At 41.6% G+C, this 17,711-nt stretch overlaps 1 protein-coding gene across 3 annotated transcripts; it reads left to right on the top strand.

Moving 5' to 3' along the window:
• The first annotated feature begins 2,907 nt into the window (after positions 1–2,907).
• mapk8b (mitogen-activated protein kinase 8b) lies at positions 2,908–16,023 on the top strand. 3 transcript variants are annotated; one of them, XM_084669293.1, is made up of 12 exons: positions 2,908–3,056; positions 5,364–5,545; positions 6,162–6,291; positions 6,403–6,461; positions 7,060–7,198; positions 7,953–8,118; positions 9,765–9,836; positions 10,476–10,658; positions 11,163–11,287; positions 12,159–12,222; positions 12,644–12,721; positions 12,849–16,023. In XM_084669293.1, the coding sequence occupies exons 2-12, from the start codon at positions 5,424–5,426 to the stop codon at positions 13,022–13,024; spliced, it is 1,314 nt and encodes a 437-aa protein (XP_084525419.1). In that variant the 5' UTR covers positions 2,908–3,056; positions 5,364–5,423; the 3' UTR covers positions 13,025–16,023. The 3 variants fall into 3 exon arrangements, with proteins under 3 accessions (XP_084525419.1, XP_084525420.1, XP_084525421.1); XM_084669294.1 differs by having other exon boundaries at positions 12,844–12,987; XM_084669295.1 differs by lacking the exons at positions 2,908–3,056; positions 9,765–9,836 and adding an exon at positions 8,706–8,777 and having other exon boundaries at positions 5,367–5,545.
• The last annotated feature ends 1,688 nt before the right edge of the window (positions 16,024–17,711 follow it).

Genomic DNA, 17,711 nt, shown 5'->3' with positions numbered 1-17,711 from the left:
TAATTGGCTTTTAGAGAGCACCATGGATTTGCTCTAATGTGCGGTTGCTCTCTTCACCTTCCATTCTTCTCCTGTCATCTCCAAGATGACAGGAAAGGATTGTTTAGCACTATGATGTCAGACAATATATATATATTTCAGAAAAATGACTTGGGTTTGCAATGGAACTTGTATGAGTTAGCTTTTCTTCTGTAATCGTATTAACACGACTCTATGTTGACTCTATAGGCTGAAAAGATGTTAGTCAAATGTGGGACAAGGAATCCCAGCTGTCTGACTGTTACCAAGGAAGGCTGTGTACCTCTACAAAATGTCAAATATATTTTCTAGCAAGATGATATAATACGTACACTATATGTTATGAGCTGAAACAGTAGACTATTGTTTGAAAATTGTGTAGAAATGTTCACACTAATTTGGATATTTCAAAAGCATTACTTAACAAAATGGATATACCATTAGTGACAATTGGATTGTGACAATGATACTAGTAACTTCCATTGGAGGAGTGGATTGATCTACAGTAGCATAATGACATAGGCTAGACGCTAGAAATTGACACAGGCTTTAGGAAGGAGAGCTAATTGATACAAAGCCACCACATTCAAACCACCTGTTGGGGGTACAGGACCAGGGTGTTGGTCAAGACTCTTTCACTTTCTATCAATTCCAAATGTTACAATAACTCCATTCTACAATCCATATTCTATATTAAAGTATTGAGACACACTTATTTATTTTTTGATTGCAGTTGTAGTAATTATACATCTGTAAGTACAACCACTCATTATGATCATAATCATTCAGATTTTGCATCTCTTACCTCTTTTAACTAGATGGATTTAGTAGAGAAACAAATTGTCTCCAAAGTCCTAATTGATATGCATAAGATAGAGCATGTTCTGCCAAAAACAGCAATGCCTCAGTAATGAGCCCTATTCCCCCCAAAATAATTTGAAAATATATATTAATGCTTTATATTTTATGAGAAATTCTGTAACCGTTCTAAATTGGTGGCAACTACTGTAGTTCAAGAAATAATTTGATCATGTCATTTTTGCAAGGCCCCTCATTTCAACCTCTGTGGAACAGATCATTGATTCCCAGCCCAAAAATACTTAATTGCCACTCAGTGTCAGTCAAGGTTGATTATTGAAAGTTTTTGTGAAAGACGATCACCATTTTCTTTTATGGAGATTAAAATTGATTAAACTCCACAGTTGAAATACTCATATCCTCAATTCAATATTTGTCCATCACAATAGGCCCAATATCAGGTGCATGGCCATATCTGTTAGTCACCACATCTGCTTGCATCAACGGAGATACAAACAAGTGGTTGTTCCACATAGAAGACAACTACTTTCCACTACTCTTTACTTTCAATCTGTGTGATTAAACTAAACTGGCTGACTCAAGTGCCGACTATTCGTTTACCCCCGCACCATGCAGGTGAAAAGATATAGCCTGTATTAGAAGAACGTTAAAGAGTTAGGCTATAGGTAACATTTTAAGGTAATCTAAACATGTAGGCTATGCCTATTTTGTTGTAGTTGTTTTGCACAACAATGTGTAGGCCTAATACATTTTAAGTGTTACCTTATTTCATTCGATATCTGAAGAAATCCTCTTCTTACTTTATTCAGAATATCCGCAGCATCTCCCTCTATCCCAACCCTACTCGCCGCTCGCAGCTTTCTCAAACTTTCCCAAACCTACCTACTCTTTCCTCTATAGGGACACAAAAAATCCACTCCATAGCATTCTTTTTTTCCGTGCTCACACCTGATGACGTGTGGTTACAGTGTTTTGTGTCAATTTGTCCTATTTTTAGGCTACAGCTATAAGAACTCAATTGGATTACCGGAGCAATTTGACAGCGGCAGTCAAGACGCAGCCAATCCGTGGGGCGGCATTTAGCTAATCTGTCGTTTCAATCATTAGTGACACACGTATTGTTCCATTAAAGCTCTACTACCCTATATATTGCTGTCTATCTTCAATGTGATGCACAAGACACTGAAAATACTCGTTTAACTAGCCTACTAATTTCCTAGGTTTTATAAATTAACTTCGGTGACCAATTTATTTTAACCCAAACTATTGCCATATCAAATGTTGCCTTGACATTTTTGCGATGGTTTTGGGCAGACCAATATCTTAATTCAGAATCCACTTTAAAAGACACTTTAGCACATATGCATACAAATCAATTAACGTCTGTCGTATAAGTAGCCTATAACCTAATTGTTTAAAACACTGTATGTATCCATTTAGATTTCATAATGTTGTGCTTGGTCTATAATAGGCTAAAACATTTGAGTTATCATAGCCTAGTCCAGTCTACTTCAAATCAATTTGGTATGCCAATTCAATTATAATACAAAAACGTTTTTAGGCTAGGCCTATGTCAAGTTTGTCATACTCAATTTTAGTAGGTCAAATAGTTTGGCATATGCCATGGCTACCCAAACTATTTGACCTACTAAAATACTAGCCTACGCGTGTTGCAAAATTCTACGCAATGCATTAATAGCCAAGGCTACGTTGCAGTCTTGAATACCGCGCAACATCGTACGGTTTCGACGACATCGGTATGAAATGGCAGAAACTGCTTGTGTCACAGAGCACAACGATTAGGTAAGCTCGATTTGTGCTATACAAGTTAAGGGGCTTTTCGTGGATCAGTCGACATTATTTTTCCTGATCAAAATAGCTTCGTTTGGAAAAAACAGAACAATTCCTTTAGAGCTTGCATTGGAATCACTAAAAACACGGAAGCTCTTGACATTGTGAAAATCTGATTGCAAATTGAATCTGATGGGCAAACCACGGGGCGGGCCAGTTTACCAAAACGAGTCTCTAGTTATTACGTAGTACACATGTATTTTGCAGATCCAGGCCTGGTAGTGGAAGGAAACGCAGTGGACCACTGGTTGTCTTGCTAAGGAATAAATAATATATTTCTTCAAACATTCAGTTGTGTATTACAGAGGAAGGATTGGCTACCGCAGTTGAACAGTTTTGGATTAACTCAAGCTTTCTTTGGGAGAGGGGTAAGTTTGATGTATATCTTTGTAAAGGCATGTTATTGTTAGCCGTGGGGGATGGTATGGGCCACTGATGGGTCGTACAGAACACATAAAATAAGCCAACTGGACCAAAAGGTACATGTTTGGCCTGTAACACCCCTGGTAGCTTATTAGTGAAAGTCCTGCGGATATGCTACAATGTAAAAGGCTACGACGTTCACAAATGACTGAGACTAGTTATAAACTAGCATACGGCGGCGTTACAATGTAACCTTATATCTTCAACTTTAAGCACTAGCCTACATTCTGGCCGTTGGCAACTGTACATGTAGGCTACATATTAGTCTTTGCTTACAAATATACATGTTTTTTACGTGTTAACCACATTTTGGTTGAATGGTCAACATTTATTGAACAGCATGGTGTCATTGCGATTTTAGCGCCGTACGGTTGATCACCTATTGCTGATTTTGCCGTGCGGTAAATGGGTTATCAAATCACATCGACCATATTATACAAACCTAAAATTAAGTGTTCATAACTGAATAGCAAATTAGCTTATCAGGTTATAACATAGACATTAGAGTCATCCACTCACAATATTTGTGATGAGCATTTGCTTAGGCTACTCTGTAATTTGTTTTCTGGTCATCTTAATTGGTCAATCCACTGTGTGATCTGATTGACCCTTGACCTGCATACAAGAGCCCACAGTTTTGGCAACCTGCTCCCAAACCTGACCTTACCTGTTCTTTCACTCTGTAATAAGACTCTGATAACATAGTTTTGCAACATCTGCACTGTTAAGGGGACTGACGTAGCATAATACAGCCAACCAGAGCAGTGATCATTCATATTGTCAATAACTAGGTTGTAACTAAAATGTGAGATGCAAGTGGAGCTTTTTCAAGTACTGAAGAGGCTGTTTAATGTGGATGTGTACTTGGGAGTGTTGAAGAGAGACAGAGATGACACACATTACTGGTTACTGGTGTGGCAGGTCAGACACACTATCCATCTGCCAAGACACTTCCCTATTTTTATATCATGCTCATGATTCATCTTTTTGAGAGTAATCTCCTCTCAAAAGGATCCCATCATAGTAAACAAAACAGTCCTATTGTCTGTGAGAAGAGATCAAAGGAGAACAGAAGTGTGGGTTTGAGGGAGGATACCAGAAGGAGAGAGAGAGAGAGTGTGAGAACATGGAGAAGACAGGATGCAGGGGAGAGAGAGGAGCTTTTTGGAGGGGAGATGAGTGACTGAGAAGAGGAGAGGAAGATGAAATGAGAAAAGAGCAGAGAGGGAAGGGCGCGAGGGAGAAGAGAGCAGCGGAGGAGGGAAAGTTGATGCGTATGGAGGTTGAGTCTTGGTTTGTGGATTGTTCAGCCATCGGTCAGCGAAAAGCCCACTCAATACAGTGTTCTAAATTTGAATAATGATTTGTCATCTTCAAACTCAATATAAGATCCATGACTCTCTCGCTCTCTCGCTCTCTCTCTCTCTCTCTCTCTCTCTCTCTCTCTCTCTCTCTCTCACGTCTTTCATTTGCCTGATCAAGAAGCTGAGCTAGTTTTAGGTCCATTTCTGCAGGCTGTGATGTGATTTGAGGACTCACATTTTTTCTCAGGCGTCTCTTAGGCTTGTGATCATCTGAAACCCAACTGTCCACCTCTCCATGTCTGAAGTGGCGTTTGGTCATCAGGATTCAACCAAAATATTCTGAGAAATCTGAGGCTGTTATTATTTTATTATTTTATTATTTTATCTGGTTGCTTGCTGAAAATGGCACACAATGATTTAGCTCTAAAATCTTGGTTTTGACCAAAACAAAATGGATGGCCGTTGATAAAGAGGGTTTGCAGTTTGGCCAATATTTTCCGATAATAAAGAGTTTGGGTTCTAAAATTTAAATACATTGCGTCATTGCTAATAGCTGTGAATTAGCCTAATCTGTGCTATGGAATTGTTTATTTTTGATACTTTTATGAGGGGGTTTTATAATGGATTTACTGATACAAACTACATTCTGATCCTTTAAGGCCCAAACTACAGCCTAATGTATGTTAGTGCATAAGTAGATCTAAAGCTGTTTAGATAAAGCGTAGCCTATATTACATAGCCCTGCCTCCCGGATGCAGATGTTAACGCTGTCCGAAGCAGACTCAAGTCTCCCTGAGTGTTATATATCCACATTGTAGCCTGGGTCTGATGGATATGTTGTCATTGTACACAGTTAATGTGGTAATGTTCTGAATAATACAATGCTAATATTCTCTCAATACCTCTTCCTCATTCATATCACCCTCTCTTTTCCTGCTTTTCTCTCAGGTCTTGAAAGGGAAGTCCCACTTGGATGCCCAAATACAGTGTGTTTTTCAAGATTTCATCATGAATCGGAATAAGCGTGAAAAGGAGTATTACAGTTTAGACGTCGGAGATTCCACTTTCACGGTTTTGAAGCGCTATCAGAACCTCAGACCCATAGGATCTGGAGCCCAGGGGATCGTCTGGTGAGTCACTCACACAGGAGGAGAACAGAGATGGGAATTAAAAAACAAGTGGATTGTGACAAGAGCTGCCATCTCACTAACACATCTACATTTCCCTTGAGACCTTGTTGAAATCCTTATTGTTTTGGTTAAACCCCCCCCCCCCCCCCCCCCAGGTGTTCTTTAAAAGGGTATCAGGGGAACTGGGCTGGCTTAGGGTGTCTGCCGTTGAACTACTGCATCTTTACATCTCCTCTCCACTGCCCACAATGTGTCTTTCACTAAGCAGTTTGGGAGACGCATGGGTCCCCATCCAGTAGTGAAATGAGAGGGGAGAAAGCATGTGCTGCTCCACAGCAACAGTCCCATCTCTTCAAACACCCAGACCTAATCAGACAATTATTTACCCTGCTGAATGTGTGCTGTGGGCACAGGAAGTCAGAATGATTAGTCATAGAAAACCTTGTCATCTCCCTGCCTCATTGGGCTCACTGTGTGGGGAGCCTGTCTAAATACTATCTAAATCAGAAATACAAGTACAAAATAAGATATGTAATAAAGTGTGTAAAAATAATAATGCATTTATTTACTGTGCAGTAGTGTCATATTTTGCCGTCTTTTTTTGGGTCCTTTACAGCTCAGCATATGACCACAACCTTGAGCGAAATGTTGCTATTAAGAAACTCAGTCGACCTTTTCAGAACCAGACTCACGCCAAACGTGCTTACAGAGAGCTGGTACTCATGAAGTGTGTCAACCATAAGAACGTAAGCATTTTATACTGCTCTGTGTGTGTGTGTGTGTGTGTGTGTGTGTAGTAGCATTACAGTCAAACCAAACCACTGTTGTATAATAATGTGCTCTATTTGCCTTTCCAGATCATAGGCCTATTAAATGTTTTCACACCACAGAAGACACTAGAGGAGTTTCAGGACGTGTAAGTGAGCTGTACTGTAGCATGTGACCCTGACTTACAATGATATGAAACGTCTAAATGCTGTGTGTGTGTGTGTGTGATTGTATGCATTGGTGTGGGGTGGGCAGTGGGCAGTGGAAGGTGGACAGAACTAAGGGCTGCTGAGGGATAAGTGATGGGTTAGTACATTGCAGTGTGCATTCTGGGAGGAATTGTGATTAATTCTATCCTGGCGGAGGAGAGGAGTGTGTGTGTGTGTGTGTGTGTGTATCACTCTGTGTCTGCCTGATTGGAGCTAAAAAGAAAAATGAACGAATCACAGCCTGAGGCCTGGAGTATAAACAGACAGTTTCAGGATGAAAGAGCCCACTCTGCTTTGTGTGTGTGTGTGTGTGTGTGTGTGTGTGTGGATGGACTGTAATGTACTGTTTTCTTTGTGAGTGTATATGTGGGGGGGTGGATGTATGGGAGTATATTGAGTATGCTCAAGAAAGTGTACGAATGAATGTGCTGAATGTGTGCCGAATGAGAGCTTGTCCACATTTCCCCGAGCGTGTGAGTGTGCAGGTCTGTATAGTGTACCCTCTCACCACGCCCTCCGCCCCGCCCCGCCCCGCAGGTACCTGGTGATGGAGCTGATGGATGCCAACCTGTGTCAGGTCATTCAGATGGAGCTGGACCACGAGAGGCTGTCTTACCTGCTCTACCAGATGCTGTGTGGCATCAAACACCTCCATGCTGCTGGTATCATACACAGGGTGGGTCAGCAGTGGAGATACTCTCACACACACACACACACCCACACACATGCACACGCATACATTCATCCGAACCCACACACACACATTCACTTACTTACTTATCCCAACACACAACTCTCGCACGCACATTGTTCGTCCCCGACTAAGCGCACACACACGCCCGCACAGAATAAGTTAGTGTAATGCACACGCGTCCCTGAGCCAGCCAAGCAGCACTAATCTGTGTGACCTAGCTGAGAGAGGCCTCGCCTCGGTCCTAATGTGGAACGCGCAGAGCCCCAGTAAGGTGGAGGCGTACTGAAGATGAGTCACTTGTTGTCAAAGTTTGCTTCCCTGCATGTCTCCTCTCTGCCTGCCTCTCCACAGCTGTCCCGTTTCCTCCGGTTTGGTGCTGTCTGATCCGGGCCGCATTTGAACACAGCCAAAATGACTATGGTTAGCCTACACCACTGGACTGTCTCGGTTGTTATGAAAACAAACTGACTATGTCCTGTGGATTGAGGATTTGATACTCAAATAACTATAGAAAGCTAGAGATGCTTACATGCTGGGAAACGGCTTGAAATTCAAAGTAAACATAGTTATAATTAAATCCAAGGCAATTTATTGATTTTACACACCGTCAAATTTATTCTAGCGCATGGGAAGATGAAATCCTCACATCTTTCTTAATTCTACTACTTACACCCCCAAGGTTTTTTCCAGGCATTCATCTAATGATTTCTTCATTCTTTGCCACCTCTTCTTGCAGGATTTGAAGCCCAGCAACATTGTGGTGAAGTCAGACTGCACACTGAAAATCCTGGACTTTGGCCTGGCCAGAACAGCTGCCACCGGCCTCCTCATGACCCCCTATGTTGTGACACGCTACTACCGTGCCCCTGAGGTCATCCTGGGGATGGGCTACCAGGCCAATGGTGAGTCAGCCATGGGCTGTGGCATCAGCCAATTAGAAGATGTACTGCAAAACTCTGCTTGCCGCATGCACCTCTCACTTGAGTGCACGCACACACACACACTCAATCTGACACCCTCCCAAGGGAACGTGGCTCGTGTGGCAATGCATTTTGGGACACGTCCTGTTTGGTGCCTCTGCCTTCCACACTGTCACACAGCAGCTCCAGGGCTTGTGTTGTTTTATTGATTGTCCGTCCAGAGCGAGACTGGTCTGACTGGATTCAGTCACTTATGCATGCTCTTACTCTCTCAACACTGCCTGCCTTCTGCACTTAGCGTTTCTCTGAAACAAGGTCCTCCATGCAGACACGAAATGAGGCTTGCTTCATATCTTAAAGTCACTACACAGTTTTTGTTATTAGATGGAAACACAGGCTTTGCAAGTGAAAAGAAGGAAGATTAGGCTAGGCTTGAGTCTCAGATTTAGGTGATCAGCCAGGCAGTAGCCAGCCCCTTATAGTCTTCTGACCTGAACACCCTTAGATGTTCCTGCTGACTTGATGCTTTGCTTATTCTTTCCCTCTCCTCCTGTGCTACTCATGTGTAGTGGATATATGGGCTGTGGGCTGCATTATGGCAGAAATGGTTCGCCACAAAATCCTTTTTCCAGGAAGGGATTGTATCCTTGTGCTGCTTGCAGCAGTTTCTGCATTGTAAGCGAGAGAGAGAGAGAAAGAGAGAGAGAGAGAGAAAAATAGTTTGTTCTTCCTTTTCTACCTTGCTTTAGTTTTGAAGCCTTGTTCATGGAATGGATTGTAGAGATCATGTTCAAAGAGACACTGTCAAAAATGTCTTTGGGATGCCTGACTCCTCCTCACCTCCCACCCTCACACACACACACACCTCCCGCCCCTTCACACACACACACACACACACACCTCCCCCCCTTCACACACACACACACCTTCCCCCTCCCCACCGAACAGACAGCACTAGCTCCATACACATTCGTCTCGCTTAACCTGATGCACCTAAAATGGAATTCGAAACTCTCATCACGGAAAAGTGCACAACATCCACTTTACATCCCTTTACCTCATAGAGACGCTCAGAATACACACTTTGGCCAAGCAGGAAACGAGTCCTACTCAGACAGACTGTGGTTATCCTGTCATGTAGTGTGGACTAGTAAAAGCCTTCAAAAAAGTGCTCTGGAATTACACAGGCTGGCAGTCAGCCATGGTTTCAAACACAGACTGAAATCGATATATCAATGACTTCATCGGTCTATGACTTAAGGTGAGATTACTTAAAATGAGAAAGGGGAGGGGGGCTCGATGTCTTATGTTATAATACTGTTTCTACAGACCTCTGCTTTCATTGTCTGGTTAGTCTGATGATGATGATGGGGAAAAATGCTGAACCTTACCAGTTTTCCCTGTTTTAGACCTGCTGAGACAACACTGACAGCAGGAGGGTTGTTGGACACAGACACTAGAATGAATGCAGGCATTAGAAATGTGCCCCCCCCCCCCCCCCTCCACACACAGACACACATCACCCCGTTTGCATCGCCTCCTTTTGTCTGTGGTATTTGTTTGTTGTTTCTTTTGATCTGTTTGTTTTGAGTCCTGCATGCTAATTTGGTTGTCATTTCATTTTTCAGTTGATGTCTGGTCTATTGGCTGCATCATGGCAGAAATGGTCCGGGGTAGTGTCTTGTTCCCAGGCACAGATCGTATCCTTACCTGGACCTCCCGCCAGCCAGCCCTCCATCCCGTTTGTCCCATGTTGTGTAACAGAGTGTGTGAAAGAGTGTGTTTGAGGGCCCCGTGTGCGTGTCATTTATGGAAAGGTTAACTGTTTTCTGGGTGCACTGGCAGTATTCTGAAAGGGTTTTAGAGTTGGAGGGCTGGTCTGTGATCAGTTGCACAATTTTTTAATCAGGCAAAAAGTATTAAAAGAATCGAATTAAGAACACAATAGAGCTTTGATCTGTCAGACTCCCTCGTTGAAATTCTTTGTAGATACTAGCCCAGAGCCGCAGAGTAGTTGTCCATTGCTGCAGGCATCCATATTCTCCCATCACAGCGGCTCCTCCACAACAGCTGTGATGGTTACCTATGTGTTCCTCTTCTGTGTCCATGATCCACCACAGCCAATGGGGGAGGAGGTATATTCTGACCAATTAGGAACCCCTCACACACCAAAAATACAGTGAATCCCAAGCCCTGTCACAATCATTTCCTAACCCCGCCCCCCCCCCCCCCCCCAACCTGACAACACACTGATTCTCCTTCAAGCCCTCAGGATGTCCTTTGTCCCCCCCTGGTCAAAGCTGTGTGAAGTGTGTTCTTCTTAACGGTGGCCAATAAAGATATCGACCAGTGGAACAAGGTGATTGAACAGCTGGGGACTCCGTCTCAGGAGTTCCTGATGAAGCTTAACCAGTCGGTAAGGACCTATGTGGAGAACCGACCTCGCTACGCCGGCTACAGCTTTGAGAAGCTCTTCCCTGACGTCCTCTTCCCCGCTGACTCGGAACACAACAAACTGAAAGGTAAGGTACCCCTGTCAGCACTAATAAAGCTGTGTTCTATTCAATTCTCCATGTTCATACCTTGCATCTACAATTAAAAGGATGAACATATTTTTCTCTCAATCGTATTATTAATCTTTGAATTATAAGACCTAGATTATGTCTTAATGACAGAAATCTCAATAAAAAAAATCCATTATTTATACTAGGATGCCTGGCAACCAGATAGCTGTGCTGTAGGTTTTTAAAAAGAGCTTGTGTGATAAATCTTTCTTTGTGGTGCACCAACTCAATTATGTGATGGGCAATTGGCAATTCCACTAAAAGTAGTCTTGTTAAATCAACATTAATGCCCCGTCCTCATTGGTGTCTTATCCTGCTGGGATTGCGATCATGTTTGACTGAGGACTCCAATTTCTGGCCCACTACACTAATTTATCAGCACAGTGAATGTCAAAGGACTGAAGCAGAGAGAGAGAGATTTGTCTACCATTCATTTCTCTACTTGTCTCTATTGCCTTGCAGCGAGTCAAGCCAGAGACCTATTATCAAAAATGCTGGTAATAGATGCATCCAAACGGATCTCGGTAGATGAGGCTCTGCAGCACTCCTACATAAATGTTTGGTATGATCCGACTGAAGTGGAGGCGGTAAGCACTTGTGTCCCATTTTGTGTGTGTGAAGAGGGGTTCTTGTGTTAAGTATCGACTCTGTTCTGTGATGAAGTGTTCTATGAGTGGGGGAAAGTGTGTGTGCCTTACGTTGTGTGAAAGGAAGGATGTTTGTGTGTAAGGGCATTCGTGCACAGACTGAGTGATGATGATTTACGGTGAGAGGGGCAACATGTCAAAAACAGTCACCACAAAATGAGGGCAGGTTTGCCAGTACATCTGCAAAGGAAATAATGAATAGGCTGGAGGCAGTCAGGGAGGAGGGAGGCTAAAGATTAAAAGATGGAATAGCATGACTTTGATGATAAACATCACCATGCACCTTCCTTCCACCAGCAGCAAGAGCTCCATAGTTGAACCCAATTGACAGCCAGCGGGGGGGTGTCTGTCTGTCTGTGTGTGTGTGTGTGTGTGTGTGTGTGCCATAGGAACACTCAGGGATGTGTCAACCTGCTGCAAGATTAGAGCCATGTTATAAGAGATAGGAGGGAGAGGGAGAGAGAGGAAAGGGATGAACTGTAGCTCTCTCCGCCAAACATTTCTTTGGAGCTCGTATTGGCCTTGAGATTAATCCGCAGTGCTGTCCGTTGCTCAAATGTATCAAATATATAATTGTGTGAATTTCTCCAGAACCTTCTGCTAATAACATTTTTACCTTTACTATCAGCCTGTTTTTGAAAGGTCGTTCTTATTGAGGTTTTTTTTTTATCTGTCAGGCGAGCTGATGTAACTCAGTATTTGAACGTCAAATGGCCGATTGAGTTACACTGTGGAAACAAACGCTGTGTCTGTCTATGGTTTACTTTGGTCAATAGCTAATAATAATGTGAGTACATGTATATTGTTTCAGCCTCCACCCCTCATCACAGACAAACAGCTGGATGAGAGAGAGCACTCTGTTGACGAGTGGAAAGGTAGGGAATCCCTTTTCTGCGTATCTTTATACTGGATAGGTCAACGTTTTCAACATGTCAAACTCTATGACAGAATCTCATTCAAAATCGACAAAGTCATATACATGCCAGCAATGCTCTTCTCCAGCACAGCCGGTTCAGACAGGACAGAGTCCTGTATCTCAACTGCTTGTGTGTGGTAGTGTGATGAGTGTGATGACACCAGATTCACACCTGTGCTGGAGGAACACACGTCCCCGGCTTGTCTGGGTCTCCTCAACCAATCTGGTGGAATCTGAACAAAGTTGACCTTAAAACTCCTAATTATGTTCACAAAATATGTATTATTGCTCCCTATGCCAACAGTGCAGCACACAATTCTTGCAGAACTTCAACTGTTTCTCTTCTCCTTTTCTCTTCCGACTGCCTGTTTCCCGTCCAGAGTTGATATACAAGGAGGTGTTTGACTGGGAGGAAAGGACGAAGAATGGGGTGATCAGGGGACAGCCAGCCTCTCTAGGTTAGTAGAGAGAGTTTTCCAGCCTCTCCCTCTGCCACACCCCCCTTTGTTTTCCTCCTTCTCTGAATCCATAGCCCAGGCTTCAGTGATCTTACTTGGTGCCTTCTCTCTGCTCCTCATAGCACAGGTGCAGCAGTGAGTGGAGACACCCAGCAGCACCAGCAGCATCCCCACCCTTCCACCTCCTCCTCCACGTCTGTCAACGATGTGTCCTCCATGTCCACCGATCCCACCCTGACCGACACGGACAGCAGCTTGGAGACGGCCACCACAGCAGGGGGCCCGCTGGGCTGCTGCAGATGACTATCAACCTGTCCTCCTGGCCTGGCCTCCAGTCCCACCCCTGCCCCTGCCCCTGTCCGGACATGGCTCCCACCTCTCCGCTTGTCTTCAATGGTGTAGCATTTAGGCCAGTTTTTTGCTGTTTTATGTGTTTGTTTTCTGAAACGAACAAAAGAAACCTTTTTTTTCCGAACTGCTACAGAGTTGTTATTTTAGTTAGTTAGGTTTATTTTATTTTTTACTCCTGGCTGTAATTTATTGTTGCATATCTTTATTTTGGATTTTTGGGGAGCCGAAGACAGAGATCGTAAAAATGTCCCTATGCTTCGGTTTCTTAACAACATTGAGAATTTTTTTGAGAAACATCTTTAAAAGCTTTCATGTGACTTGGACGTATTTTTTTAAGTCGCTCATTTTACTTCAAGCTACTGCTATTTCAACTTGCCATATCAATGTAGAATGGGTTTGTACAGATTTTATGGTAAATACAGTATATTTTTTTTTTCAGTTTGCAGTGAGCCATTTTAAACATAATTTTATTGATAAATGTATGATTTTAGATCTTCCCTGCAGAATCATACAATTTTATTTAGCCTTTTTTGATTCTTAACTATCAGATATTGTGTATAAAAAGAACAGTTTCCTCTTGTGAGTCACTACTTCCTTGTAAAAAGTTTCAAGTTTATGAAAGCTTTATCTTTTGCTAGCTTATGTTTAGTTTAGTCTTAAGATATCTCAAAATGCTGTTTGAATTCAGAACCATTTTCCCTATGGGATATAAGATGAGTCCCTTTTTCAGATTTGTGATTTTGTCAGATTTAAATTTGTGGTTGTCTTATAGTCCATGAATGGTGCAGTTAGGGTAACTTAAGAGCTTTCAGAAAGGATCATAATTTGTTTTCTCCACGACTGCACTGGTTTGTTATAAATATTCTACGGGTGGATCTTGTTTTAATCGTAGGCGGTTTTGTTGTTGACGTATGACTGAGAAACGGGTGGGAGCTTGGAGATGAGAAGCAGGAGTTGAGCTTGCATAGCTTTTGAGAAGGGAATCAGAACATGGAAGTAAGGGATGGTTTGAGGATGTGATGATATTGGTCTTTGGCAAGATAAAGGTTCTTTGGGTTCCTTGAGGATTTTTTTTAAACAATGATCTGTATCCCATTGTGTAATTGATGTACATTCACAATTTTTAACACAGCTTGCAGTATGTTTAAAATCAATTTGGAAATGACTAGGTACAGTATCAGAATTGAAGAGTAATAATAGCTAAGGAAATTGGCTACCTGCATGCGTGCACTAAATCAAGTCACCCCTTTGGTCTAGTACGTTGACAAGGCAACAGAACCATGATTAAATCAGATGAGTCATTGCTTAAATGATTCTTTACTGTATGCAATAATGGTGTCCTTCCATGTGGTGTTTTGAGTTTGCTTTTAAAAAGGAAAAGTGCCTGTAGTTTGTCAAGCATTCATTCCTAGGAAAAGGAGTATTCATCTATGTAAAGGTTAATGGGTTAAAAAACTAAGTCAATCACAAGTGAGGCGGTTGTTGTCACAAATGTTTTGTATATTTTTCTACTGCATCGGTTTTGACCCTGAAGTTGGACACAGTAGTCTTTTGAGAGAGGTAGTATGGTAATTTATGCGTCAAAGTATTTTAGCACATAGGTTTGAATAATTTTGACAGGACAGTTTTATCAAGGTCTTTCATCAAAGTAAAAATGAGTAAATAATTGTTTTCTATAACAGAGAACGATATGCTTGTTTGCTATGGGTTTGCGGCTTTATACTTTGCATATTAACATAAATGTGCTGATTGTAGAAGGAGGAAATGATGGGAATATCCTCTTTTGTTTTAATCGAAATTTCTCAATGAACCAAATTGTTTATGTTGAAAGGTGACTAAATGGCTGGGGTGTTGTTTTTGTGGAAGGGTGCGTTCCAGAATGCCTGCCTTGGTGAGGTTGTGTAACTGGTCATCTGGGAATGAGAAGTGTGTTGTGATAGAGGTAGAGGAAGGGGTTGATAGCAGCCATTGATAGGTATACATTGTTAAAGTAGCTGTAACACAAGAAAATAATTAATCAGAAAAGAACACCTTTTTGTTGTTGTTTTTAAGTGCTCTTAATTTTCTTAGCCCAACATACAGTACAGGGATACAAATGAGGATTTATTAAAGTATCTGTTGCTTCTGTGATTTTTTAAATTGCATCTCTAAAATTGTAATCGTCCTGATTTAAATAGACTTTGATGAACTACCTCACACTAAATTTCTACCAGTTCTTGGATACTTTAGTTGCCCACATAATTAGCTAGCAAAGACATGTGAATAGAGATTCCATTATTTATTTATTTGAAAGTGTACTATTGTCAATGTTAGGAGACCTATAGTTTTGTATATTATGTATACTTCACCTAGAAGTAAAGAGAACTGTTTATGTAAATTTCCTTTTTTTCTTTTTCTTAATTTCTTTTTTTCTTTTCTTTTTTACAGTTCATGTGCAATACCTTCTGCAAATTGTGCTAGTAGTAAGTGATGGATCTAGCCCATGTTAGTAGTATGTTTCTGAAGGTAGAGAAATGTTTGGTACTGTCAATCCATGTTTTCCTTTTTTTATGAATTATTAGGATGATTCTCTGTGACTTGTTTATAGTCATGATGTTACGTAATCAGTCTTACCTGTCCATCGAGTCTGCGGTCAGAGGGGTGTCGAGAGCGAGTCACATCACGCACGGCCACTGAGATTTTGATTGTTATGTGGTAAGGCCAAAATAATGTTAATCGACAAAAAAAAAAAAAAGATAAGTTAACGCCTAAAACAAACTCATATATGTATGGTGCTGGTTTGTAATGTTTGCTAGTGAAGCCAGCCATGCAAGTAGTTAAGAATTCCTGGCTCTGTGTGTCCCTGAAAACCGCAACCAATGAGAAGTGCACTACTAGAATTAATGCACTGGGATCTGACAATGCCTACATAAAAAAACATGTACTGCAAATAAAAGAAAATACAATTTGAATCACGTGGTTGTGTGTCATTGTTTAATTTTAAAACAACACTCACCTGGATCCACAAGGATTGGGAGGGGGGGGGGGTGCGAAATGATGATCATGTTTCTTTCTAGACTGTAATAATGACTAGTCTATACTTTAATATAAACTGACACTCCATGACATCAGTATGTATTTATATCTATAGTGTGACCTCCATTAGAAGTGTTTAATACCCATAATAAATAAGCACCATCTAGTTCTCATAGATAAGAGACATTTAACCTGGGATTGAGAAGGACATCTCCATAGAAACATCACTTTGTAAATATAAGCATATGAACAGCATGTGATTCAGTTATTGAATTACACAGTTTTATAAAATGTAAAAAATGAAAATACAATACAAATTATATAAATTACAGTCACATTGTCTTAAACTAAAAGCACTTTCTCACAATAGAATGCTGCTTAAAGAGCAACTGGTTTGGACTGTTTAAGTCTGTAGTGGTTATAATCTGAACAAGGGGCCTTGATAACTATCAACAATTTCACCACATGCAAGGCTCACAATAAATTAAAACTTGCTTGAATGTCCTTGAAAAGGTATTCATCAGCAATAGTTAACAATGCATTCAAACCTAATTATCATATTTAATTCTAGAATTTAATTGGACAGGGCTGGCTTCATCAACATCACATTACATTCACTATATTACGGTGTACATTCTTCACTCAATATTCTCTTTTGATTCACAATTGGCACCTTTCCTCAGCAGGTTCTTACACTGGTTTCCTTGCTCTTTTGTAATCCAGATACATGATAAATAATGACAACTATACAGAGAGGCATCACTTTCTGAAACAATGGACAAGTAGGCATAACATTCTCGATATTCTAATTCAGTGCTTCTCAACCCTGTCCTCAGGGTCCCCCTGTCCTGCATGTTTTAGATGTGTCCCTGCTCCAACACACCTGATTCCAATAAAAGTGTTGTTATCTAGCTCTGTAGAAGCCAGGTAACAAACATGTATTTGAATCAGGTGTGTTGGTACAGGGAAACATCTTAAACAAGCAGGACGGGGGGTCCCTGAGGACAGGGTTGAGAACCACTGTTCTAATTCAACACCATGGGCAGGTTTGTGTAAAAAAAAAAAACACCCCTTCTTACTCTCCTTCCAACTTGGATGTGTGCTACTCCACACAGCTTATATATTGTCATGGCAGATGACTACTTTCTCCAAAGGAAGGGAGGAAAGAAGGTTGCATTCACAGAAAATCTAAACAGGGCCATTCCCTGAAGGCACAGCCTGAAAACTGCTTCCTGGTGTCTTTACGGGTAGCGGTCAGCTTTGTGGGCCAAAACCAACATGGCTTCCAGTTCTGGTCCCAAGCACAGACTTTGGTATCAATGTGTCTTGTACGCACAGTGTACTGCAGGCCTACTTTAGGGCCAGCAAACGACTTTTAATGATAACAGACAGATGATGTATGGACAACATGGCATACACTTTATAGCCTTAACGCTTATTGAATTGTATTGTAGGCACGGCTTATTCATTATGTCAGTTGTTTAAACCCTCATATTTTACTTTACAGTTGCTTTAAATGTTATAGATATTAGCGTGGACAGTAGCAAACCAGATACCATAGTTTCACAGTGCCCGTCCTAACTGGTTGTGGTAGAGATTCCATGCTTGACCCTCTCCTGCATCC

This window comes from Hypomesus nipponensis, chromosome 13 (genome assembly GCF_054491055.1).
Source record: "Hypomesus nipponensis isolate SF chromosome 13, ASM5449105v1, whole genome shotgun sequence".
Taxonomy (NCBI): Eukaryota; Metazoa; Chordata; class Actinopteri; order Osmeriformes; family Osmeridae; genus Hypomesus; species Hypomesus nipponensis.
The sequence above is the reverse complement of the archived record's forward strand: the minus strand, read 5'-3'. Positions and strand labels throughout refer to the sequence as shown.